We start from the raw sequence: 22,949 nt of genomic DNA, 5'->3' as shown, positions 1-22,949 counted from the left end.
CTACTTTACATCAGAACAAGGTGTCGAAAACCAAGAGCATTAACTCAGCTCTGCAAAGGAGCCTAATGTAGGGTTTAAGTTTACTCATTGAACAGTATATATGGGGACGGCTACTACAATGAAACAATATGCTTGTGGGAATCTATAGTCAAACAGACAGCCAGATAGGACCCAAACCGGGGTGTATTGGGTATGTTCTGATGATGAGCTTGACACACACACACACACACACACACACACACACACACACACACACACACACACACACACACACACACACACACACACACACACACACACACACACACACACACACACACACACACACACACTGAGTATACAAAACATTAGGAACACCTGCTCTTTCCATGACAGACTGACCAGGTGAATCCAGGTGAAAGCTATGATCCCTTACTGATGTCACCTGTTACATCCACTTCAAATCAGTGTAGATGAAGGGGAGGAGACAGGTTAAAGAAGGATTTTTAAGCCTTGAGACAACTGAAACATGGATTGTGTATTCCATGCCGTCCCTAGGAGGGGTGTGTCACTTGAGTGGGTTGAGTCACTGACGAGATCTTCCTGTCCGGTTTGGCGCTCCCTTCGGGTTTGTGCCGTGGAGGAGATCTTCGTGGGCTATACACGGCCTTGTCTCAGGTTAGTAAGTTGGTGGTGTGGGGGCTGTGCTTTGGCAAAGTGGGTGGGGTTATATCCTGTCTGGTTGGCCCTGTCCGGGGGTATCGTGTCTCCCGACCCCTCCTGTCTCAGCCTCCAGTATTTATGCTGCAATAGTTTGTGTCGGGGGGCTAGGGTCAGTCTGTTATATCTGGAGTATTTGTCCTGTCTTATCCGGTATCCTGTGTGAATTTAAGTATGCTCTCTCTAATTCTCTCCCTTTCTCTCTTTCTGTATAGCACTTTGTGACATTGGCTGATGTAAAAGGGGCTTTCATTTGATTGAATTTGATTGTATGTGTTGCCATTCAGAGGGTGAATGAGCAAGACTAAATATTTAAGTTACTTTCAAAGGGGTATGGTGGTAGATGTCAGGCGCACCGGTTTGTGTCAAGAACTGCAACGCTGCTGGGTGTTTCACGCTCAACAATTTCCCGTGTGTGTCAAGAATGGTTCACCACCCAAAGGACATCCAGCCAACTTGACACAGCTGTGGGAAGCATTGGAGTCAACACGGGCCAGTATCCCTGTGCCAAGCTTTCAACACCTTGTAGAGTCCATGCCCCAACGGATTGAGGCTGTTCTGGGGGGAAAATAGGGGAGGTGCAACTCAATATTAGAAAAGGTGTTCCAAATGTTTTCTATACTCAGTGTATATATACACACACACATACACACAGACTGCAAAGAACATGCCAAATACGGATTACTTTTATTTTCTAGAGCTGAGATTTAGTCACTTCATTCTACATGGTTGGTTGGTCTGGTTTCGTAGTGAGCATACAAGAAGCAGACTGTTTCTTCATCAATAAACTGCAGAGGACATCTTAGTGGAATGTGATGAATATGATAGCGCTAGAGCTCGTTGAGCTGTATCACACAAACCATCACTGATCTGAGAAGCCTGCAGAAAAAACGCGGAACTCAGGATTTTCATAGTGTACCTTTTCTTTCGGTGGATGAGTCACTGCGGCAATCGTGCTTACGTTTCCCCAGGAGATTTCTCCATATGCAATGACTGAGTATGGCTGGCAGGGACAATACAGATGAATCATAGCATGATAAAAACACTTACGCTAAAGCTATAAATAGCCCTGCATAGGGAAGTTGTGGGATTGCAGTGGCTGCAATCGAAGCACTGAGGTTGAATAAATCATTTAATTGAACCCGTTCCCCGGTTTCCAGTCACCTTATGTCCTTCTGATGATTTAAGGCTTCCCTTTAACACTCCCCTTTCACTTCCTGACTGAGAGAACAGCCAGAGACAGGCTACAGAACACACAGAGAGCTTCTAAGAGCAAGATATAGGACACACAAACATTCATTCCGGCAGGTAGCCTATTGGTTAGAGCATTGGGCCTGTAACCGAAAGGTTGCTAGATCGAATCCCCGAGCTGACAAGGTAAAAATCTGTCACTCTGCCCCTGAACAAGGCAGTTAACCCACTGTTCCTAGGCTGTCATTGTAAATAATAATTTGTTCTTAACTGACTTGCCTAGTAAAAGTAAAATATATACAAAAAAAATCCCTTTATGCAATGAGGCAATATATGAATCCTACAGTACGCTGTGTACAAAACATTATGAACACCTTTCATAATATTGAGTTACACCCCCAACCCCCCCCCCCCCCCCCCCCCAAAATGTATGTGGGGATGTATCCTTGGCACAGTGTAAAAGGCAGATCTGGGACCAGGCGAACAGCATGATGGGAACTTGTAAAAATGTTCCTTGGCGACACGGTCACTCACACATGCACATATTTTAGATAAGGGCTCTGTTCAATACGCATCCCGGAAGTTCAGCTTCACAGGATGATTAAAATATAAAGGCAATGTTCCATCGTTAGCAGAGACAGCATTCACGGTAAATGCTGCATATGTCGGCTCAATCGGAAATTACCTTTACATTTCTATCACTTCACAGACTGAATAGATCCCCTAATGAGGCTGCCTCCACTCCCTCCTTTACATGTACATATCATAATCTATAACGCTTCAGCTTTACAGACTGAATAGAGCTCTTAGTCGTCTTTTAACTAAAATAGCTACTCGATTTAATCACATTTTGATGACATGGGGATATATCCGTGGCACAGTGTAAAACTGTTCTGTGTAGTGTGTATACAAGATATAGCTACAGATGTAGGATCTTAATTTGATCAGTCTTTTGTTGCTGAGAATTTTCCTGCACCACAGGACATGTAGATGAGCTTTGTGATTTAAAGAAATTCACTGAAAACCCACACTAACATGTTACTGAAAACACACACTAACACGCGTTACTGAAAACACACACTAACTCACGTTACTGAAAACACACACTAACATGTTACTGAAAACACACACTAACACGTGTTACTGAAAACACACACTAACACGTGTTACTGAAAACACACACTAACACGTGTTACTGAAAACACACACTAACACGCGTTACTGAAAACACATACTGACACACGTTACTGAAAACACACACTAACACATGTTACTGAAAACACACACTAACACATGTTACTGAAAACACACACTAACACGTGTTACTGAAAACACACACTAACACGTGTTACTGAAAACACACACTAACACGTGTTACTGAAAACACACACTGACACACATGTTACTGAAAACACACACTAACACACGTTACTGAAAACACACACTAACACATGTTACTGAAAACACACACTAACACATGTTACTGAAAACACACACTAACACACGTTACTGAAAACACACACTTACACACGTTACTGAAAACACACACTGACACACATGTTACTGAAAACACACACTAACACGTGTTACTGAAAACACACACTAACACGTGTTACTGAAAACACACACTGACACTCATGTTACTGAAAACACACACTAACACACGTTACTAAAAACACACACTGACACATGTTACTGAAAACATGTGTTACTGAAAACACACACTAACACACGTTAATGAAACACACACACTAACACACGTTACTAAAAACACACACTGACACACATGTTCATGAAAATACACACTGACACACGTTACTGAAAACACATGTTACTGAAAACACACGTTACTGAAAATACACACTAACACACGTTACTGAAAACCCACACTAACACACGTTACTGAAAACCCACACTAACACATGTTACTGAAAACACACACTTACACACGTTACTGAAAACACACACTAACACGTTACTGAAAACCCACACTAACGCACGTTAATGAAAATACACACTAACACATGTTACTGAAAACCCACACTAACACATGTTACTGAAAACACACACTGACACACGTTACTGAAAACACACACTAACACGTTACTGAAAACCCACACTAACACACATGAATGAAAATACACACTAACACACGTTTATATTAAGAGTATTGCACTTTTCATGTAGCCTACTTTTGGCCAGCTAATAGCCTAATCAGCCATCAACATTATGGTCTAAACATTGAAATCCTATTGCTGCAGGATTATTTTGCTGTGACAATATAGGTTAAATTAAGATCCTCCATCTGTATCTCTCTAATTCATAATTTGGGGTAAATGGGAAAATGAGCCTTAGGCCTACAACAGCAGCACGGCGGTGCTAAACATGGTTCTAACAAAGTGTGTGTGTGTGTGTGTGTGTGTGTGTGTGTGTGTGTGTGTGTGTGTGTGTGTGTGTGCGTGTGTGTGTGTGTGTGTGTGTGTGTGTGTGTGTGTGTACACTGGTAATAGACTCATAGCTACCAGTGTTTAATAGACTGATGTACTTGGTGAGAATATAACATTTGGCGGCTGTACCACGTCAGGGTGTTGGAACATGAAGCCATTACCATCTATACAGCCCTGTACCACGTTATGGTGTGGAAACATGAAGCCATTACCATCTATACAGCCCTGTACCACGTTATGGTGTGGAAACATGAAGCCATTACCATCTATACAGCCCTGTACCACATTATGGTGTGGGGACATGAAGCCATTACCATCTATACAGCCCTGTACCACGTTATGGTGTGGGGACATGAAGCCATTACCATCTATACAGCCCTGTACCACGTTATGGTGTGGAAACATGAAGCCATTACCATCTATACAGCCCTGTACCACATTATGGTGTGGAAACATGAAGCCATTACCATCTATACAGCCCTGTACCACATTATGGTGTGGAAACATGAAGCTATTACCATCTATACAGCCCTGTACCACGTTATGGTGTGGAAACATGAAGCCATTACCATCTATACAGCCCTGTACCACATTATGGTGTGGAAACATGAATCCATTACCATCTATACAGCCCTGTACCACATTATGGTGTGGAAACATGAAGCCATTACCATCTATACAGCCCTGTACCACGTTATGGTGTGGAAACATGAAGCCATTACTCTCTATACAGCTCATACACAGCCATATAGCAACACTGTCCCCATGAAGACAATCACATGTGCAACCACAAATAGTTCCCACCCAAAACAGCGCTCTGCTGATGAGCTAATAACAAAGAGTATAGGCCAAGGACCTACACCTATATCTATCTGTCAGAGAAAATGCAAAAACTCCTTCAAATTTTTGCAGACACTCCTATCCAGAGCAATTAGGGTTAAATGCCTTGCTCAAGTACAAATCAACAGATTTTTCACCTAGTCAGCTTGGGGATTCAAACCAGCAACCTTCCAATTACTGCCTAAAGGCTCTTAACCACTAAGCTACCAAATTATTGTTTTGGATTTGACAGCTTGTCGGAGGCAGACAAAGTGAATGCACAAATAGAATCTGCAAAGACTCCCTACTGTATTTCTTCGTATTCAGGTAGGCTGTTCAGGCCTTAGTGTAGGCCTATAGGAAGCTAAATAACAACAGAACCGAAGCTCCCAAAATACAATTGACCCGCAGGGCACAGGATTTATTTGACACTTAGGCCTGGTCATTTTCAACACACAAAGGCCATAACCTTACAATATTCCTCCTCCGCCCATGAAAGAACTGTGAGCTGAGAACTGTCATTTGTCTGTCAGAGCTCCCAGTCAGTCTTTTGTCTTTGCTATTTTGTAGGCGTGTTGTTGTTGCTGACTGATCTCCCATAATGATGCAGCTAGATCAGTCAATAACCGGCTAAGTATATGGCCTGTACAGGAATATGTGTGTTTGTGTGTTTGTGTGTGTGTGGGGGGTCTCGTTTCCATGACAACATTGCTATTAAATGCAGGCCATCCAATAAAGGAAATGGATAGGTGTGTACAGAATGATAATTAAAAGAATAGAGTAGAAGGAAAAACACATGGATTCTATAGTTCTATATTCTGTATTTTTCTATAGAATACCCTACCCATGGCATTTTTACGGGTTTATTGTGGCTGTGATCCTTCACAAATAACTGATTTGTCTATTGTGTAAATTCTATAATGCATACACGAGGACACACATGTACATTACATGGATATTACTGTATAAAAGTAGTATACCATGCTGTGATTAGGCCTTTTCATATATAATATTTCGTCTAGATTTCGTCTAGATATTTCGTCTAGATCGTGAATTTATTCACATCCACATTATTATAAAGGCAACCGTCTGACAAATGACGCGGCTTTGCAAACCCAACACATGCTCAATTGCTTACCTCATTTTTTCTCCTGTTCAATTAGACGATGACATGAAGAAATTGACATCTACCGGTTTTTCCCTCTCAGACCGTTTGTAAAGCAGAATGTTCTAATTCAATATAACTAAAAGATCATACGCCAATGTTCACCAATTATGTATGGCTGTCGGCAATGCAGTCAGTCTGATGCTGAAATACAATGCGCGGACCCGAACGTTCTCTCTTTCTCTCTCAAAATCTTTGCACTCCGTTTATTTTCATGCATCCTTAATTCCATGTTCAAATGATGGTCGTGGTTGTCTCAAGAAGACGGGGGATTGTGGCTGACAGCAGCCTCCGAGTTGCCATATTTCCACCGTATTCGTGGTGTTTTGGCAAGGTGGAGATTTTATAAAATAGTTGACCACAGAATGCAACCGGTCCAGTGCTGCCCGCTTGAGACGACCGCCTATAACAGCATCATCTCGCTCTCTATCAGAACAATGGAATTATATAAGTCACTTATAATAGTCTACCCAGCCTAAATTGCATTTATATCACACCTTTTCTTTCCCAATCATTACATCATTTCAACACACCCAAAATAAACTGGAATTTCAAAATGTCAAATAAAAAAAGATGAGAAAAAAAAGTCAGTCTCAAAGATTTGAAGGAATTTCAGTCTTTACTGTACTGTGGAAAAACTAAAACATTTTACATTCCCTCTGAATGGTTGTGTTCTGCGTCAGTTTTCATACACTCAAACAAAGACCCAAACAAGGACAGCAACTTATTGTTTTAATACATTTTTATTAGAAAATTATTCCATCATGGTTACATTGTTATGGTCACATGTCAAACATCTGCATATATCCAATCATTATGTTTGGTGCTGAAAAAACAGGGCTACATTCAGGAGGCAAACGTTTCAGAATGTTGCTGATAGAAATGTAATGAATAGTGCTGATGCGATTCTTTATCCTACATGTCAGAAAGGTCTGATTGTTCTCTACATAATATATTTCTCGCTGAACGTTCCATAATATTGTGCTCTGCTGAATGCAGCCCAGGTATAACCAATGTCATGCATGCCCTGGAAACCTTTAAAAATCACTTTGTATTACTAGAAAACAAACCCCCAGATGAAGGACCAGTTCGGTCCAGACATTACCAGTGTGGTACAGATCACTCTTGGTGTGATTACTTTTGCCCGGGTGTGAGAAAGATTTCAATATGCATGACATGTTTTGTTCATGAATATTCCAAGTAAACAAGCAGCAGGAGTCAAGGTCAGTATGGTAGCTAAGTCACAGGTTTAAGAGAGATATCTCTCCTTTAAGCCTTGGAGTGATTAAAAACGGCTGTAAATATCACAGAGTGGACCTTTAATAAGCCTTGTAGTAGTGATTCCTTGCAGGTGGCAGAAAGTACGGTAGCATTACCAAGCCGAACCGAGCTGTACTGAGCTAGCCTGGTTACACTTCCACCATAGTTGTCGGAGCCATGCTGAAAAGGACCAAGTGAAAAGATAATATCAAGCCAGCCCGGTATGGTTTGGTTCGGCAGTATAGTGTGACATGGGTGTTGCAGAGGAAACAATTACAGTGCAATGGTCTGATTAGTACAAACCTCTTATTTACAGATCTAGTTTGAGACAGGAAGAGAAGGGAGACTCAGGAAGGAAGTGACCTCGGCAGCAGACGATATTTAACAGTGTAGTCCAAATATGTTTGAAACAGAGGAGGCTGGTGGGAGGAGCTATAGGAGGCCAGGCTCAATGTAAAGACCGGAATGGAATGAATGGAACGGTATCAAAAACATATCGAAACCACAAACATGGAATCCTCATTAGACTCCATTCCATTAATTCTATTCCAGCCATTACAATGAGCCTGTCCTCCTATAGCTCCTCCCACCAGCCTCTTGAAACAGAGTTCAACTTCAGCTCTGTCAAGCACAGAATAGCCTCCCAAAATGATGCTTTTCAACAGGTGTAAATAATAATTGATTATTCATTGAAATATTTATGTATTTGTTTTTAAAGGGCTCTTTGAAATGCCGGTGTGATACTTTACCATGTTACAGTTTGCAGAGTAATGAAGTCGTTGCAATACCTCAGGAAGCCAGACGATGTCAGTAGAGAGTTTAAAATTGTCATATTTCTATGTAGTCTCAGAATTCGTCTATCCATTGCACACTTGGCCTAGCAACCAACTGCCTGTGGTAAACCTGCTGCATTCATTGTAAAAAACACATCACATGATGAAATATTGTGTAATCATAGGAGTGTATGTTATTTTACTCTCTATCAGCATCAGTTGGAACCATATGTATGTGCTTTCTGTATAGACCAAATGCCCCTCATCAGTAGAAATCTTTCTTTGTCTTTCCAAGGCGGAGTGGTATCTGTAGTAGGCCAGAGAGGCTACCATAATGGCATAGGGAAGACACTCAACTCCTACTTTTCTATTGGTTTCCTGAGCTGTGAAATATACAAAGCAAAGGAGAAAGACGGAACGATAAAAAACAAAACAATAGGTACTGCCTGTTGTATCTTCCTTTTGTTGCGATGATCTTGCCCCCCCCCCCCCCAACCCATCCACCCACCCATGACCCGCCCCGCCCTCCAACAATCCAATCCTATGAACTAACCTAGGATCAGCTTGTCCTGCCCAAATCCTATCCTAAACTATTAATGGGAGAAACGCAAAACTAGGGGCGGGTCTAGGTGCAACTTCCTCCTACTCCAATAAGCTCATTGGGATCCATATACAGGAAAGCCTCTGGGGGTGCATCCCTTCCCTTCCCCACCCTACCCAGATCCATAAAGAAACTGCATGTTTGTTGCCCCAAAATGTCTGCCTCACACTATTCGCCACTGCATGACGCTCATGTCCTTGCCCCCGGTGGAAACCAGGCAACTGTCGTCAAACAGGAAGTTCACATTGGTCACATGACTGCTGTGTCCGCCATAGACATGACTGGGAGCCTGAAAGGAGAACAAAAAAAATCTATCAAACAAAATGCAGCCAATGGGCTCATGTAATCTTCACAGGCTCTTCTCAATGTATATATTTAACGGATTTTTTAAAATCTTACCCGGAATTGACAGCAGGGGTATGAGAAAAGGCAGACTTTTCCAAAGTCGTCTCCTGTGACAAGCAGCTGCTTCTCATTAGATCTGGAGACTGCGTTGATGTCAGTCCCGTCAGAGCCATCAGGCCATAACCCTGTGGACCAGAGTTATAGTATTGGTCCCATTATGTTATATTCTCCTATCCCTGGCCATACGGTCACACATCCAGCCCAATTATTGGCAAAAGAGCTGATCTGACTGGTCAAAAGACCAGTTAGTGGTGAAAAGATCAGAATTGGGCTGCCTGTTTAAATGCAGCCTGTGTCCAGCAAATAGATTCTCCAGCTGCTTCAACAAATAGATTATTCAGCTGCTTCAACAAATAGATTCTCTAGCTGCTTCAACAAATAGATTCTCCTGCTGCTTCAACAAATAGATTCTCCTGCTGCTTCAACAAATAGATTCTCCTGCTGCTTCAACAAATAGATTCTCCAGCTGCTTCAACAAATAGATTCTCCAGCTGCTTCAACAAATAGATTCTCCTGCTGCTTCAACAAATAGATTCTCCTGCTGCTTCAACAAATAGATTCTCCAGCTGCTTCAACAAATATATTCTCCAGCTGCTTCAACAAATAGATTCTCCAGCTGCTTCAATAAATACATGCTCTAGCTGCTTCAACAAATAGATTCTTTAGCTGCTTCAACAAATAGATTATTTAGCTGCTTCAACAAATAGATTCTCATGCTTCTTCAACATTGCTCACCAAAGACTTGGAAGCCCAGGGTGCAGGTGGAGGTGGCCCAGGGGATGTCCCGCGTGGTCTCCACACTCACCACCTGTTTACACACAGACGGGATCCCTGGAACGACATACAGCTGATTGAAACGGGGAGGTGCTACCTGAACTTGTCCAATAAGAACACAGATTTTCATTTCAATGAACATAACAGTACTTACAATAGAGTATCTCATAGTCTCCTGAGTTGGACACCAGGTACTGAGAGTCCACTGACCAGTCCAGATGGGTGATGAAGCTGGAGTGGCCCTGAGAGACAGAGAGAGACAGAGAGAGAGAGAGAGAGAGAGAGAGAGAGAGAGAGAGAGAGAGAGAGAGAGAGAGAGAGAGAGAGAGAGAGAGAGAGAGAGAGAGAGAGAGAGAGAGAGAGAGAGAGAGAGAGAATGGGAATCAGCTATAGTCGGATGGCTAAACCGTAATGCACTACGTCATAAGTGCTCATAATTTAGCATGTCCTCCTGGTTTGAGGCTGAGAGGATGAGGGGGTAGGTCCTAAATATAAAAGGTGCTCACCGAGCACTTTCCCAATCTGCTGTACTTCCTGCCACTCTCCCCCACTACGTAGATATAGATGTAGTTATCGTGAGAGCCGATCGCCAGGAAATTACCATCTAGGAATAAGGACAGGAGACTAGGTTAAAACAGATAACATGGCCTGCATCAGTATTACAATATGGTCTGTATCAGTATCACAGTCAACCTGTAAATGTTAGGATTTTCTCATAGTAGGCCTACTGTAGACCTCTTGGTATCACTTCGCAGCAGAGGGATTATAATGCATTATGATGCAGCTATAAAGAATTATAAGTATGGCACTCTTATATTTTCTTACAACCATCTGATAATGATCCTGACTAAATAATAGCCGTTTACTGATCCTGACTAAATAACAGCCATTTAACAATCCTGACTAAATAACAGCCATTTAACAATCCTGACTAAATAACAGCCATTTACTAATCCTGACTAAATAACAGCCATTTAACAATCCTGACTAAATAACAGCCATTTAACAATCCTGACTAAATAACAGCCATTTACTGATCCTGACTAAATAACAGCCATTTAATGATCCTGACTAAATAACAGCCATTTACTGATCCTGACTAAATAACAGCCATTTACTGATCCTGACTAAATAACAGCCATTTACTGATCCTGACTAAATAACAGCCATTTACTGATCCTGACTAAATAACAGCCATTTACTGATCCTGACTAAATAACAGCCATTTAACGATCCTGACTAAATAACAGCCATTTAATGATCCTGACTAAATAACAGCCATTTACTGATCCTGACTAAATAACAGCCATTTACTGATCCTGACTAAATAACAGCCATTTAACGATCCTGACTAAATAACAGCCATTTACTGATCCTGACTAAATAACAGCCATTTACTGATCCTGACTAAATAACAGCCATTTACTGATCCTGAATAAATAACAGCCATTTACTGATCCTGACTAAATAACAGCCATTTACTGATCCTGACTAAATAACAGCCATTTACTGATCCTGACTAAATAACAGCCATTTACTGATCCTGACTAAATAACAGCCATTTAACAATCCTGACTAAATAACAGCCATTTACTGATCCTGACTAAATAACAGCCATTTACTGATCCTGACTAAATAACAGCCATTTACTGATCCTGACTAAATAACAGCCATTTACTGATCCTGAATAAATAACAGCCATTTACTGATCCTGACTAAATAACAGCCATTTACTGATCCTGACTAAATAACAGCCATTTAATGATCCTGACTAAATAACAGCCATTTACTGATCCTGACTAAATAACAGCCATTTACTGATCCTGACTAAATAACAGCCATTTACTGATCCTGACTAAAGAACAGCCATTTACTGATCCTGACTAAATAACAGCCATTTACTGATCCTGACTAAATAACAGCCATTTAATGATCCTGACTAAATAACAGCCATTTACTGATCCTGACTAAATAACAGCCATTTACTGATCCTGACTAAATAACAGCCATTTACTGATCCTGACTAAATAACAGCCATTTACTGATCCTGACTAAATAACAGCCATTTAACGATCCTGACTAAATAACAGCCATTTACTGATCCTGACTAAATAACAGCCATTTACTGATCCTGACTAAATAACAGCCATTTAACGATCCTGACTAAATAACAGCCATTTACTGATCCTGACTAAATAACAGCCATTTACTGATCCTGACTAAATAACAGCCATTTACTGATCCTGACTAAATAACAGCCATTTACTGATCCTGACTAAATAACAGCCATTTACTGATCCTGACTAAATAACAGACATTTACTGATCCTGACTAAATAACAGCCATTTACTGATCCTGACTAAATAACAGCCATTTACTGATCCTGACTAAATAACAGCCATTTACTGATCCTGACTAAATAACAGCCATTTAATGATCCTGACTAAATAACAGCCATTTACTGATCCTGACTAAATAACAGCCATTTACTGATCCTGACTAAATAACAGCCATTTACTGATCCTGACTAAATAACAGCCATTTACTGATCCTGACTAAATAACAGCCATTTAACGATCCTGACTAAATAACAGCCATTTACTGATCCTGACTAAATAACAGCCATTTACTGATCCTGACTAAATAACAGCCATTTAACGATCCTGACTAAATAACAGCCATTTACTGATCCTGACTAAATAACAGCCATTTACTGATCCTGACTAAATAACAGCCATTTACTGATCCTGACTAAATAACAGCCATTTAACACTCCTGACTAAATAACAGCCATTTAACAATCCTGACTAAATAACAGCCATTTAACAATCCTGACTAAATAACAGCCATTTACTGATCCTGACTAAATAACAACCATTTAACAATCCTGACTAAAGAACAGACATTTACTGATCATGACTAAATAACAGACATTTACTGATCCTGACTAAATAACAGCCATTTAACAATCCTGACTAAATAACAGCCATTTACTGATCCTGACTAAATAACAGCCATTTAACAATCCTGACTAAAGAACAGCCATTTTAATTTAAAAGATGTACTATGAATATTCATCCTTATAATGAGTCATAATAAAGTGTCATACATGCTCATAACAAGTAGCCTAATAAAGCATCATAAGAGCCTATAGGAGCCCTTACCTGGAGAAAAGCGGATAACAGACAGCTGTTCATTCCCATCTGTGTGCACCGTGACTAGATCCTTAGAGTCGGTATCCAGCACCAGCCACCTGTGTGACGAAAGATACCCATCTTGTCATTATCAAAAGTATACTAACACATCACATATCTCCTGTAATTTCACAAAGTCCACTTTGAGATTCCTATCGTCATTAAAAACACTATAGAAATGACGTGTTGTTGTTATTATTATTATGGGCAGGTCTCTATGGCTTTTGTGATGGAATTGGCATGGTACGATTCTCCTCAAGCTCTACGCTGTCACCTGCCGGTCTGCGTTCCTATAGCAACCACTGCTCCAGAGGGATGGAATCCAGCAGACTGGGCCGCGTCCTACACATGAAAGAAAACAAAAGGAAGTTTCATGTCAATGCTGCATCCTGAAACATTTACCACACCCAAATAACCAGCCTCAGTGAAGAACTAATACAACACAAAGAGACTGAAGTTTTTTGGAGATGTATAAACTCAAAGTCTTGAGATAATTAACCTACGCTTTCCTCCGCTATCTTAGAACTAGGACGCAGACTGAGTTTTTCCTGAAGCAGGTCATGTGGTCAGATAAGGCCAACCCCCAACATATTTGGCGTGACGTCATTGCTGGCTATACAGCATAAACAGATCTGTGACCAAGCTAAGCTCGTGGCCCTTCTACTCATACAGTTATCTGAGTGTAATGTGTGAGGCTCAGGGTTGTCCCCAGGGGGCGCTGTCTGTCTGTCCGTCTACCTCCATAGTCTTGGTCCAGACAGGCTGATGTGAGGAGGAGTCCCACAGGCTGACGTGCTTGTCGTAACCACAGGTGAGGAAGTGAGGTTTCCATGGGTGCACGGCCAACCCCCACAGCTCATCTGTGTGACCCTGGAGAAGTTAGGGAGGCCAGTTAGCATAGGATAATTTAACAGCTACATCTTTCGAAATTTTAGGTTTAATGTCTGCATGAACTAGAATGTCAGATAATTGTACCCACTTGAGTGATGGGGTTAAATTCGCCATATAAACTGCCCTGTAGAACATAGTTCCTGGTGGTCCCAATAAGCACACTCTCCCCTTTGCCCTCGGCAACAGTCCGGATAGGACCAAATAATTCAGGAACCTGGGAAAAGGTGGGAAAATAAATAATATTATTCATATCAACGGTAAGCTTCCTGCCACAGTGGATGTGAGGGTTGTTTACTCTGTCTTTTCATTGTTTCATATCACAGATGGCTGAGTGAGTGTGTGTGTGTGTGTGGGGGGGGGGGGGGGGGGGGCATGGACATTGGAAAACAGAGCATTGTTTGCATTGTACAAATCATTGGTATTATTGTTTCCATCATATAAAATACATGTACAGTGCATTCAGAAAGTATTCAGACCCCTTCACTTTTTCAACATTTTGTTACGTTACAGCCTTATTCTAAAATTGATTCAATTGTTCCCCCCCCCCCTCATCAATCTACACACAATACCCCAAAATGACAAAGAAAAAAAATGTTTTTTAGACATTTGTGCAAATGTATAACAAATTTAAAACTTAAATATCACATTTACATAAGTATTCAGACCCTTTACTCAGTACTTTGTTGAAGCAACTTAGGCAGCGATTACAGCCTCAAGTCTTCTTGGGTATGACGCTACAAGCTTGGCACACCTGTATTTGGGGAGTTTCTCCCATTCTTCTCTGCAGATCATCTCAAGCTCTGTCAAGTTGGATGGGGAGCGTTGCAACACAGATATTTTCATTTCTCTCCAGAGAGTGGCCCAGGCTCTGGCTGTTGGAAGGCAAACCTTCGCCCCAGTCTGACGTCCTGAGCACTATGGAGCAGGTTTACATCAAGGATCTCTCTGTAGTTTGCTCTGTTCATCTTTCCCTTGATCCTGACTAGTCTCTCAGTCCCTGCTGCTGAAAAACATCCCCACAGCATGATGCTGCCACCACCATGCTTCACCATAGGGATAGTGCCAGGTTTCCTCCAGATGTGACGCTTGGCATTCAGGCCAAAGAGTTCAATCTTGGTTTCATCAGACCAGAAAATCTTGTTTCACATGGTCTGAGAGTCCTTAAAGTGCCTTTTCGCAAACTCCAAGCGGGCTGTCATGTGCTTTTTACTGAGGAGTGGCTTCCGTCTGGCCACTCTACCATAAAGGCCTGATTGGTGTAGTGCTGCAGAGATGGTTGTTCTTCTGGAAGGTTCTCCCATCTCCACAGAGAAACTCTGGAGCTCTGTCAGAGTGACCATCGGGTTCTTGGTCACCTCCCCAATTGCTCAGTTTGGCCAGGCGGCCAGCTCTAGGAAGAGTCTTGGTGGTTCCAAACTTCTTCCATTTAAGAATGATGGAGGCCACTGTGTTCTTGGGGACCTTCAATGCTGCAGATATTTTTTGGTACCCTTCCCCAGATCTGTTCCTCGACACAATCCTGTCTCTGAGCTCTACGGGCAACTCCTTTCGACCTCATGTCTTGGTTTTTGTTCTGACATGCACTGTCAACGGTGGGACCTTATATAGACAGGTGTGTGCTTTTCCAAATCATGTCCAATCAATTTCTGTTTTCACTTTGTCATTATGGGGTATTTTGTGTAGATTGAGTAGGAAAAAAGGATTTAATCAATTTTAGAATAAGGCTTTAATGTAACAAAATGTGAAACAAGGGAAGGGGTCTGAATACTTTCCGAATGCACTGTACATGCATCAACCAAAACCCACATATTTCTGAAAAAGCTAGCATCATCTTTTGCTAAATGTGATGTGTATTCGTGAATGCCAAGCGAAGCCAGGCTTCCCCCCAAAATTGACCCCCACCCCCCAAAAAAAACATTAAATAATTTCTCTTTCATCTCTGTGTTTCATAATTTTACTTCAGTTGGCAAGAGGCTGAATGTATTGCACCGGAGAAAGCATCCGAGCGAGCAAAACAGCGGCCCTCTGTTTCAGTATATGTAGCCCATGTGTCTGACTAAAAGTCTGGACTAAAAGTGTATGACATTATTGCCACCCGTACGATTGAATACAATAGCAAGGGAAGCCAGTGAGGCATTTGGCCTCCCTTGATAATTAAAAAAATAAAATAATAGCCAATCAGTGTTGAGCTAAACCGAATGAGGTCAACTGTTAATGGTCCTGGTGCACCAAAAAGATGACAGAAAAAAGGTCATTATTGCATCTCACTGTGTCGTTGTCCTCCGGTGGCTAGGTAGCTAGCTAGATAAAATCAGCCCTTTCCTAAATTAGCTATGGATGGAGATAGGGATTTGGACTTGTGGTTTTGCTTAATTCTCCGTTCTGGCCAATAGATTATAATGGCGATTCTGATCCAACCATTAATTCATACATTTTGCCCCTGGCCTGAGAGGATGGACGTTCAATATGTAGCTAGATGTAGTAGGCTAATGTTAACTAGCTGGCTCATCATTGCCCATGAAAGGAAGTTAGGCTAGCGAGCAAGCATTTTAGCCAGGTAGTCTAGGACAACAAAAACTAAAAGAGTGTACTGTATGACAGAGTGATAGACCATTTCGGCAACATGAAAGACAGGAGGATGGCATTGGCGTTTCTCTACAGGTAGGGTGAGTCAACATGTTTTTTCTACTTGCAAGCACGCACACAGAAATCAGTATCATGGACAGCCACATCATATTTAGCTTACGTTGATTGGACTAAATCGTTCTTGGTATCTTTAAGTTGTCACTATATTAGACTAAGCAGAGGTGATTTGATGATGTTGAATTGTTGAAGTTGAAATGGTGCTGGAATGCCGGAGGCAGAAACTGTTTTCATTGTGACTTGCGGTAACAATCCGTGGTTCTAAATCACTAGTTGTTTAGTAGTCCGAAAATGTTGTAAACATTAACCTGCTTGACCATGCTGTAGGTCATGTAAATTACATATTTTTTTACCCCAATTTCGTGGTATCCAATTGGTAGTTAGTCTTGTCTTATCGCTGCAACTCCCGTACAGACTCGGGAGAGGTGAAGGTCGAGAGACGTCCGAAACACAACCCAACCAAGCCGCACTGCTTCTTGACACAATGCCTACTTAACCCGGAAGCCAGCCGCACCAATGTGTCAGAGGAAACACTGTACACCTAGCGACCATGTCAGTGTGCACTGCGCCCAGCCTGCCACATGAGTCACTAGTGCGTGATGCGACAAGGACATCCCTATCAGCCAAACCCTCCCCTAACCCAGACAACGCTGGGTCAATTGTGCGCCTTCCCATAGGTCTCCCAGTCGCGAACCCAGAATCTCTAGTGGCACAGCTAGCACTGCGATGCAGTGCCTTAGACCACTGTGCCACTCGGGAGGCCATATAACTGTTTGTGACATGCAATATTTACTCTAGTTTTGTGATGAAACAAATGTGTGGTTGACTTTATTCTGCCGCTGTGTGACTTTTTGTTGTCTCGGTGGCGTATGAACTAACAGGTTATAGAGAAAACAACACAATTGTCACGCTTTTTTTTCTGGCTTGGCTGCCCAAGTGATTTTACCCACACACTGCTACTGATCTCACCTCAACCGATTGTATCTGCTGGTAGCTCCCATCCCAAGAGATGAGTTTCCGATCTTTTCCCCCAGACACCAGTGTGCCACTCCTCAACATACACAGCGCAAAGATGCTCCCATCGTGTGCGCCCTGGATGGCATGGCTAATTCGATTAGTGCCTGCATGACAGAGAGAAAGACAGAACACCCTTGGAGAAGGCAGAAGATAGTGGTTTGTTCTACCTCACAACACATGTTCTTCTCACAAGACAGGCCTTGTTGTTCTATTCTAGGCATGACCCTGTTCTGACCCTAGCAATATGACAACTCTCTCATAATAAAGAGCCTTTGATGCGCCAAAACATCTGACATCAGCAGCAAAGCCCATGCGTAAGAGATACAAACTTTGAAAACAACAGGATGGGCAGCTGGGGTAGGATAAATACTCAGCAGGTTTGTTTCATTCGCTTCGCTTTGAAAATAAAACATAAAAAAACATTCCATAATTGTATTTTCTCTTCTACCAGGTAAGTTGACTAAGAACACATTCTCATTTACAGCAACAACCTGGGGAATAGTTTCAGGGGAGAGGATTAGGTGGCCATGACAGTATGAGGGCCAGATTGGGAATTTAACCAGGACACCAGGGTTAACACCTTTACTCTTAGTGCAATGGGATCTTTAATGACCTCAGAGAGTCAGGACAACCATTTAACGTCCCATCCGAAAGACAGCACCCTACACAGGGAACCGTCCCAATCACTGCCCTGGGATATTTTTTAGACCAGAGCAAAGAGTGCCACCTACTGGCCCTCCAACACCACTTCCAGCAGCATCTGGTCTCCCATCCAGGGAGTGACCAGGACCAACCCTGCTTAGCTTCAGAAACAAGCCAGCAGTGGGATGCAGGGTGATAGGCTGCTGGCTCTTCAAGGTGTATGCGTGGAACTTGTGAGGTGTTAATACCCCAGAATTTTGATGTATGTGAGCTTTGCTTATTATTTCACTTTCCTTATAGCTGACATAAAGTGTAGTAAAGAGTTGACTTTACATTTCAATCTATTGAATGACAATTTTACCTTTCCCCCACACCAGTATATTTCCACTTGAGTCTCCAGTTATGGTGTCTCCATTTTCTGAAAAAGTCACACTCAAGACAAACTTGGGCTTCTCTTGTTTCTGTAAGAAATATAAATATGGCTTTATTTACTTGGGGGGTAGAGAAAGAACTGAATTGCAGACATGCAGCTTCACTAAACACTACAGAACCTTCTCTAACATGGGGTAAAGAACTAAAGCAACACAGAGAGTCCTTGCTACATCGACTTTGGCAAAAGAAAGCGTCTGCTAAATGGCGTAAATCATATTGATTTTGACAAATACATTTTATCCTAAAACTCAAGATTATCTAGCAGATGAACATAAAGATGGTATAAATAAGAGATCTATAATAAATAAGAGGTATAAATAAGAGATCTATAATAAATAAGAGGTATAAATAAGAGATCTATAATAAATAAGAGGTATAAATAAGAGATCTATAATAAATAAGAGGTATAAATAAGAGATCTATAATAAATAAGAGGTATAAATAAGAGATCTATAATAAATAAGAGGTATAAATAAGAGATCTCAAGTCGTACCTCAAACAAGCCTTGCTTCTTGACAAGGGTACCTCTTTCCAGAGTCCAGAAGTAGAGGTGGGACTTCCCACACGTGACTATGATGTTGGTGTCGGTGGGGTGGAAGTCGGCAGCGAACACTCCCTCGTTGGAACACTGTACCGGGGACAGAAAGAGTCATGGTTACTGGTGTTTCAGAGTGCCTCTGTTTTAGGGGCAATGTGAACATTCTGAGGCTATGGCTGAACATTCACCTTACAAATCATCAGAGCATTTCAAATGTCTATGAGGATATATAGAGCAACTCAAAAGCCAGGTAAGCTTTTCCTGATCCCCAAGCTAATGCCTAGAATTTAGCTCAAAGGGCTAACACCAGGTTCAAACCCCAGGTCACACACAAACACACACACTCGTACGCACACACTCGCACACATGCACGCGCACACACGTACACATACACGCAGACACTCACCTTGACGTCAGCCAGTCTCTCCTCTCTCTGCCAGTCCCACACGGAGAGTACGTGGTCGCTGGATTCATCTACTGCACACAGCGTGTTGCCTCCGTTCTGCACAGACCAACAGAGAGAGGGATCAGCCCTGTCCTCACTTATTTAACAAAGCTTTTCTGACCAGTTAAAGCTACGATTGTTTTCATCAAGGGTCCATAGCTTACCGATTTTGAGAAGGCGAGGCAAACCAGGGCGCGGTCAAAGAAGGCTGTTCCCAGAACGTGGAGGGTGTTGAGACTCACTGAGTCCCAAACCCGCACATGAGGAGCCAACTGCTGTCAGCACACACACACACATCACACACACACACACACACACACACACACACACACACACACACACACATTATTTCTAATCATGAAATAAGTGAAGTGATCATAGATTTAAAGTTAAGTGACAATGAGAGGTCCCTTACTTTGCCATCAGAGGAGGTGCCTGCCACCTGTCCCGTTGCTATGGTGATTTTATCAGGATGGACAGCCAGGCTATAGGAACAGAGAGACGGCAAACACTTTGAACATCTGAATGGCCGATTTGAACAATGAAGAAAAACCACAGAGACCTTAAAGCAGATCAAAGAGAAATGTTTTGTGTCTGACGAAACTGTGAGTTGCTATCATATTATGTCGTTCTGTCAAACTCAAGGTCATGGGGTTTCGTTACAGGACGTCATGTCTGATTTGATTCTTACTGATGTTGACAAGGCTCCTCCCTCTTCTATTACTGATGGCAGATAGTACACTACAGAAGGGCACTACAGAAGGGCACTACAGAGGGACACTACAGATGGACACTACAGAAGGAAACTGCATAAGGGCACTGCATAAGGGTGTTACATAAGGTCACTACAGAAGGGCACTACAGAAGGACACTACAGAAGGGCACTACAGAAGGACACTACAGAAGGACACTACAGAAGGACACTACAGAAGGACACTACATTAAATCAAATCAAATCAAATGTATTTATATAGCCCTTCGTACATCAGCTGATATCTCAAAGTGCTGTACAGAAACTCAGCCTAAAACCCCAAACAGCAAGCAATGCATGTGAAAGAAGCACGGTGGCTAGGAAAAACTCCCTAGGAAAAACTCCCTAGAAAGGCCAAAACCTAGGAAGAAACCTAGAGAGGAACCAGGCTATGAGGGGTGGCCAGTCCTCTTCTGGCTGTGCCGGGTGGATATTATAACAGAACATGGTCAAGATGTTAAAATGTTCATAAATGACCAGCATGGTCAAATAATAATAATCATAGTAGTTGTCGAGGGTGCAACAGAAGGACACTACAGAAGAACACTACAGAAGAACACTACAGAAGGACACTACAGAAGGACACTACAGAAAGACACTACAGAAGGACACTACAGAAGGACACTACAGAAGGACACTACAGAAAGACACTACAGAAGGACACTACAGAAGGACACTACAGAAAGACACTACATTAAGACACTACAGAAGGACACTACAGAAGGACACTACAGAAGGACACTACAGAAGGACACTACAGAAAGACACTACATTAAGACACTACAGAAGGACACTACAGAAGGGCACTACGCCTTACAGAGATATAAGAGAATGTCAGAGGCGTCTGTACTACAGAGTGAGAAGAAAGCTAACGTCTCCCTGCACCCTGCCACGAAATAACTCTTATTAATTAGATGTTCATTATCAGCGTGACCCCAGGCCAACCCCTCGTCTGTTAATATGCCAGTGAGTTTTTACCTCATTATATTTCCTACCAGCCTTTTTTTCTGTCAGATAATTACCTGCCCAACACTATAACTGAGGAAAAGCAGCTGCAGACCAGCCACTCATTTACTTTAGCCTGCCTCATTATGAAGGGTTATTCCATAGGATTAGACAGGAATACTGATCAAAGCAGGTGTGCAACAAGCATCCGCATTAAGGTGTATAACAAAGCACAGCTTTTTTATAAATTAAGCCCTTCCAACTTGGAGTTGTGCTGCCTGCTTCTTTGCTTCTTCTTTGTATAGCGGAAAGATAGCAAATTATTTTAATACATTGCTTAATAAATGTTGAATACTGTCGGTCTGAGATTACTGTACATGGCAGATGGTGACAATGATTTAGGGGTTAAATAGGGCAGTGTCTCTTTTGGCATGACCTAGCAGCAGGTAACCTAGTGATTAGAGCACTGGGCCAGTAACCGAAAGGTTGCTGGATCGAATCCTCGAGCTGACAAGGTAAAAATCTGTCGTTCTGCCCCTGAGCAAGGCAGTTAACCCACTGTTCCCCGGGCGCCAAAGACGTCGATGTCGATTATGGCAGCCCCCCACACCTCTCTGATTCAGAGGGGTTGGGTTAAATGCGGAAGACACATTTCAGTTGAAGGCATTCAGTTGTACAACTGACTAGGTATCCCCCTTTCCCTTTGCCTCTCTGAATCTTAGGCCTGACTGTTTGACAAGGTGTCCAGATAAGAACATCATCACACATCAGATTAAAATGCCGTCCACTGATAGGTGACAGAACACAGCATACAGGAGAAATATAGTGTTGTGTCATATCCTGTTTCCTCTCACCACTTGATGTCATCAGTGTGACCGGTGTAGTGTCTCTGGAGCTGCTCATCCACGTTGTAGAGAACCACCACAGAAGCAATGAAGTACACCGTCTCTCCCGTGGGTAACAGGTACAGGTTAGAGCGACAGTCACGCCCCCTGTACCCATAACTGGACATTTAGGTCAAGAGCCACACAACTTCAACGGAACATCAAATGTAGCCTACATATAAACCAATCTAGAATGTCTGAATTGAATGAGGCACGTTAATAAAAGCTCTTGGGCTCCTTAGGGCCACCGTAGTCTATATTTACAACCTAATCACCCAGCATGCACCCAACCTTCCAGAGTTCCAAATGGATAATTCAGTAAGATACTGAAAGTCAGTTCTAGCCACCTTTCCTTTGTTGGAAAATTCATAGTCGCCTTCAGGCAAAACACTAGACTGAACACAGAACATTCATTGTTTCATCCTGATTCTGG

The 22,949-nt window shown here is 42.2% G+C and overlaps 2 protein-coding genes across 6 annotated transcripts in view; both read right to left on the bottom strand.

Moving 5' to 3' along the window:
- Positions 1 to 6,736, bottom strand: part of LOC106610138 (ena/VASP-like protein) — a 191,613-nt gene extending 184,877 nt beyond the window's left edge. Inside the window, exon 1 of the mRNA XM_045713445.2 lies at positions 6,295 to 6,736. Within this exon, the coding sequence (XP_045569401.1) occupies positions 6,295 to 6,299 (5 nt within the window). The 5' untranslated portion in view covers positions 6,300 to 6,736. The remainder of the gene's footprint in view (positions 1 to 6,294) is intronic.
- Positions 6,737 to 7,045: 309 nt separating this feature from the next.
- Positions 7,046 to 22,949, bottom strand: part of LOC106608927 (echinoderm microtubule-associated protein-like 1) — an 89,573-nt gene continuing 73,669 nt past the window's right edge. For 3 of the 5 annotated variants that reach the window (XM_014207439.3, XM_014207194.3, XM_014207360.3), the window contains 16 exons: positions 22,487 to 22,636; positions 20,352 to 20,421; positions 20,101 to 20,211; positions 19,898 to 19,993; positions 19,447 to 19,581; positions 18,883 to 18,982; positions 17,832 to 17,983; positions 14,308 to 14,433; positions 14,067 to 14,198; positions 13,603 to 13,670; positions 13,299 to 13,387; positions 10,641 to 10,738; positions 10,289 to 10,376; positions 10,096 to 10,191; positions 9,355 to 9,485; positions 7,046 to 9,244 (listed from right to left, as the gene is read on the bottom strand). In XM_014207439.3, coding sequence (XP_014062914.1) covers positions 9,119 to 9,244; positions 9,355 to 9,485; positions 10,096 to 10,191; positions 10,289 to 10,376; positions 10,641 to 10,738; positions 13,299 to 13,387; positions 13,603 to 13,670; positions 14,067 to 14,198; positions 14,308 to 14,433; positions 17,832 to 17,983; positions 18,883 to 18,982; positions 19,447 to 19,581; positions 19,898 to 19,993; positions 20,101 to 20,211; positions 20,352 to 20,421; positions 22,487 to 22,636 — 1,768 coding nt within the window. In that variant the 3' untranslated portion in view covers positions 7,046 to 9,118. Of the gene's footprint in view, positions 9,245 to 9,354; positions 9,486 to 10,095; positions 10,208 to 10,288; positions 10,377 to 10,640; positions 10,739 to 13,298; positions 13,388 to 13,602; positions 13,671 to 14,066; positions 14,199 to 14,307; positions 14,434 to 17,831; positions 17,984 to 18,882; positions 18,983 to 19,446; positions 19,582 to 19,897; positions 19,994 to 20,100; positions 20,212 to 20,351; positions 20,422 to 22,486; positions 22,637 to 22,949 lie in introns of all 5 variants that reach the window. The other 2 variants (XR_014381030.1, XM_014207284.3) reach the window with 2 other exon arrangements.

The sequence above is a fragment of the Salmo salar genome, chromosome 01 (assembly GCF_965601325.2).
Source record: "Salmo salar chromosome 01, fSalSal1, whole genome shotgun sequence".
NCBI lineage: Eukaryota > Metazoa > Chordata > Actinopteri > Salmoniformes > Salmonidae > Salmo > Salmo salar.
Note: the sequence above shows the minus strand (reverse complement) of the source record. Positions and strands in the feature narration are given on the sequence as shown.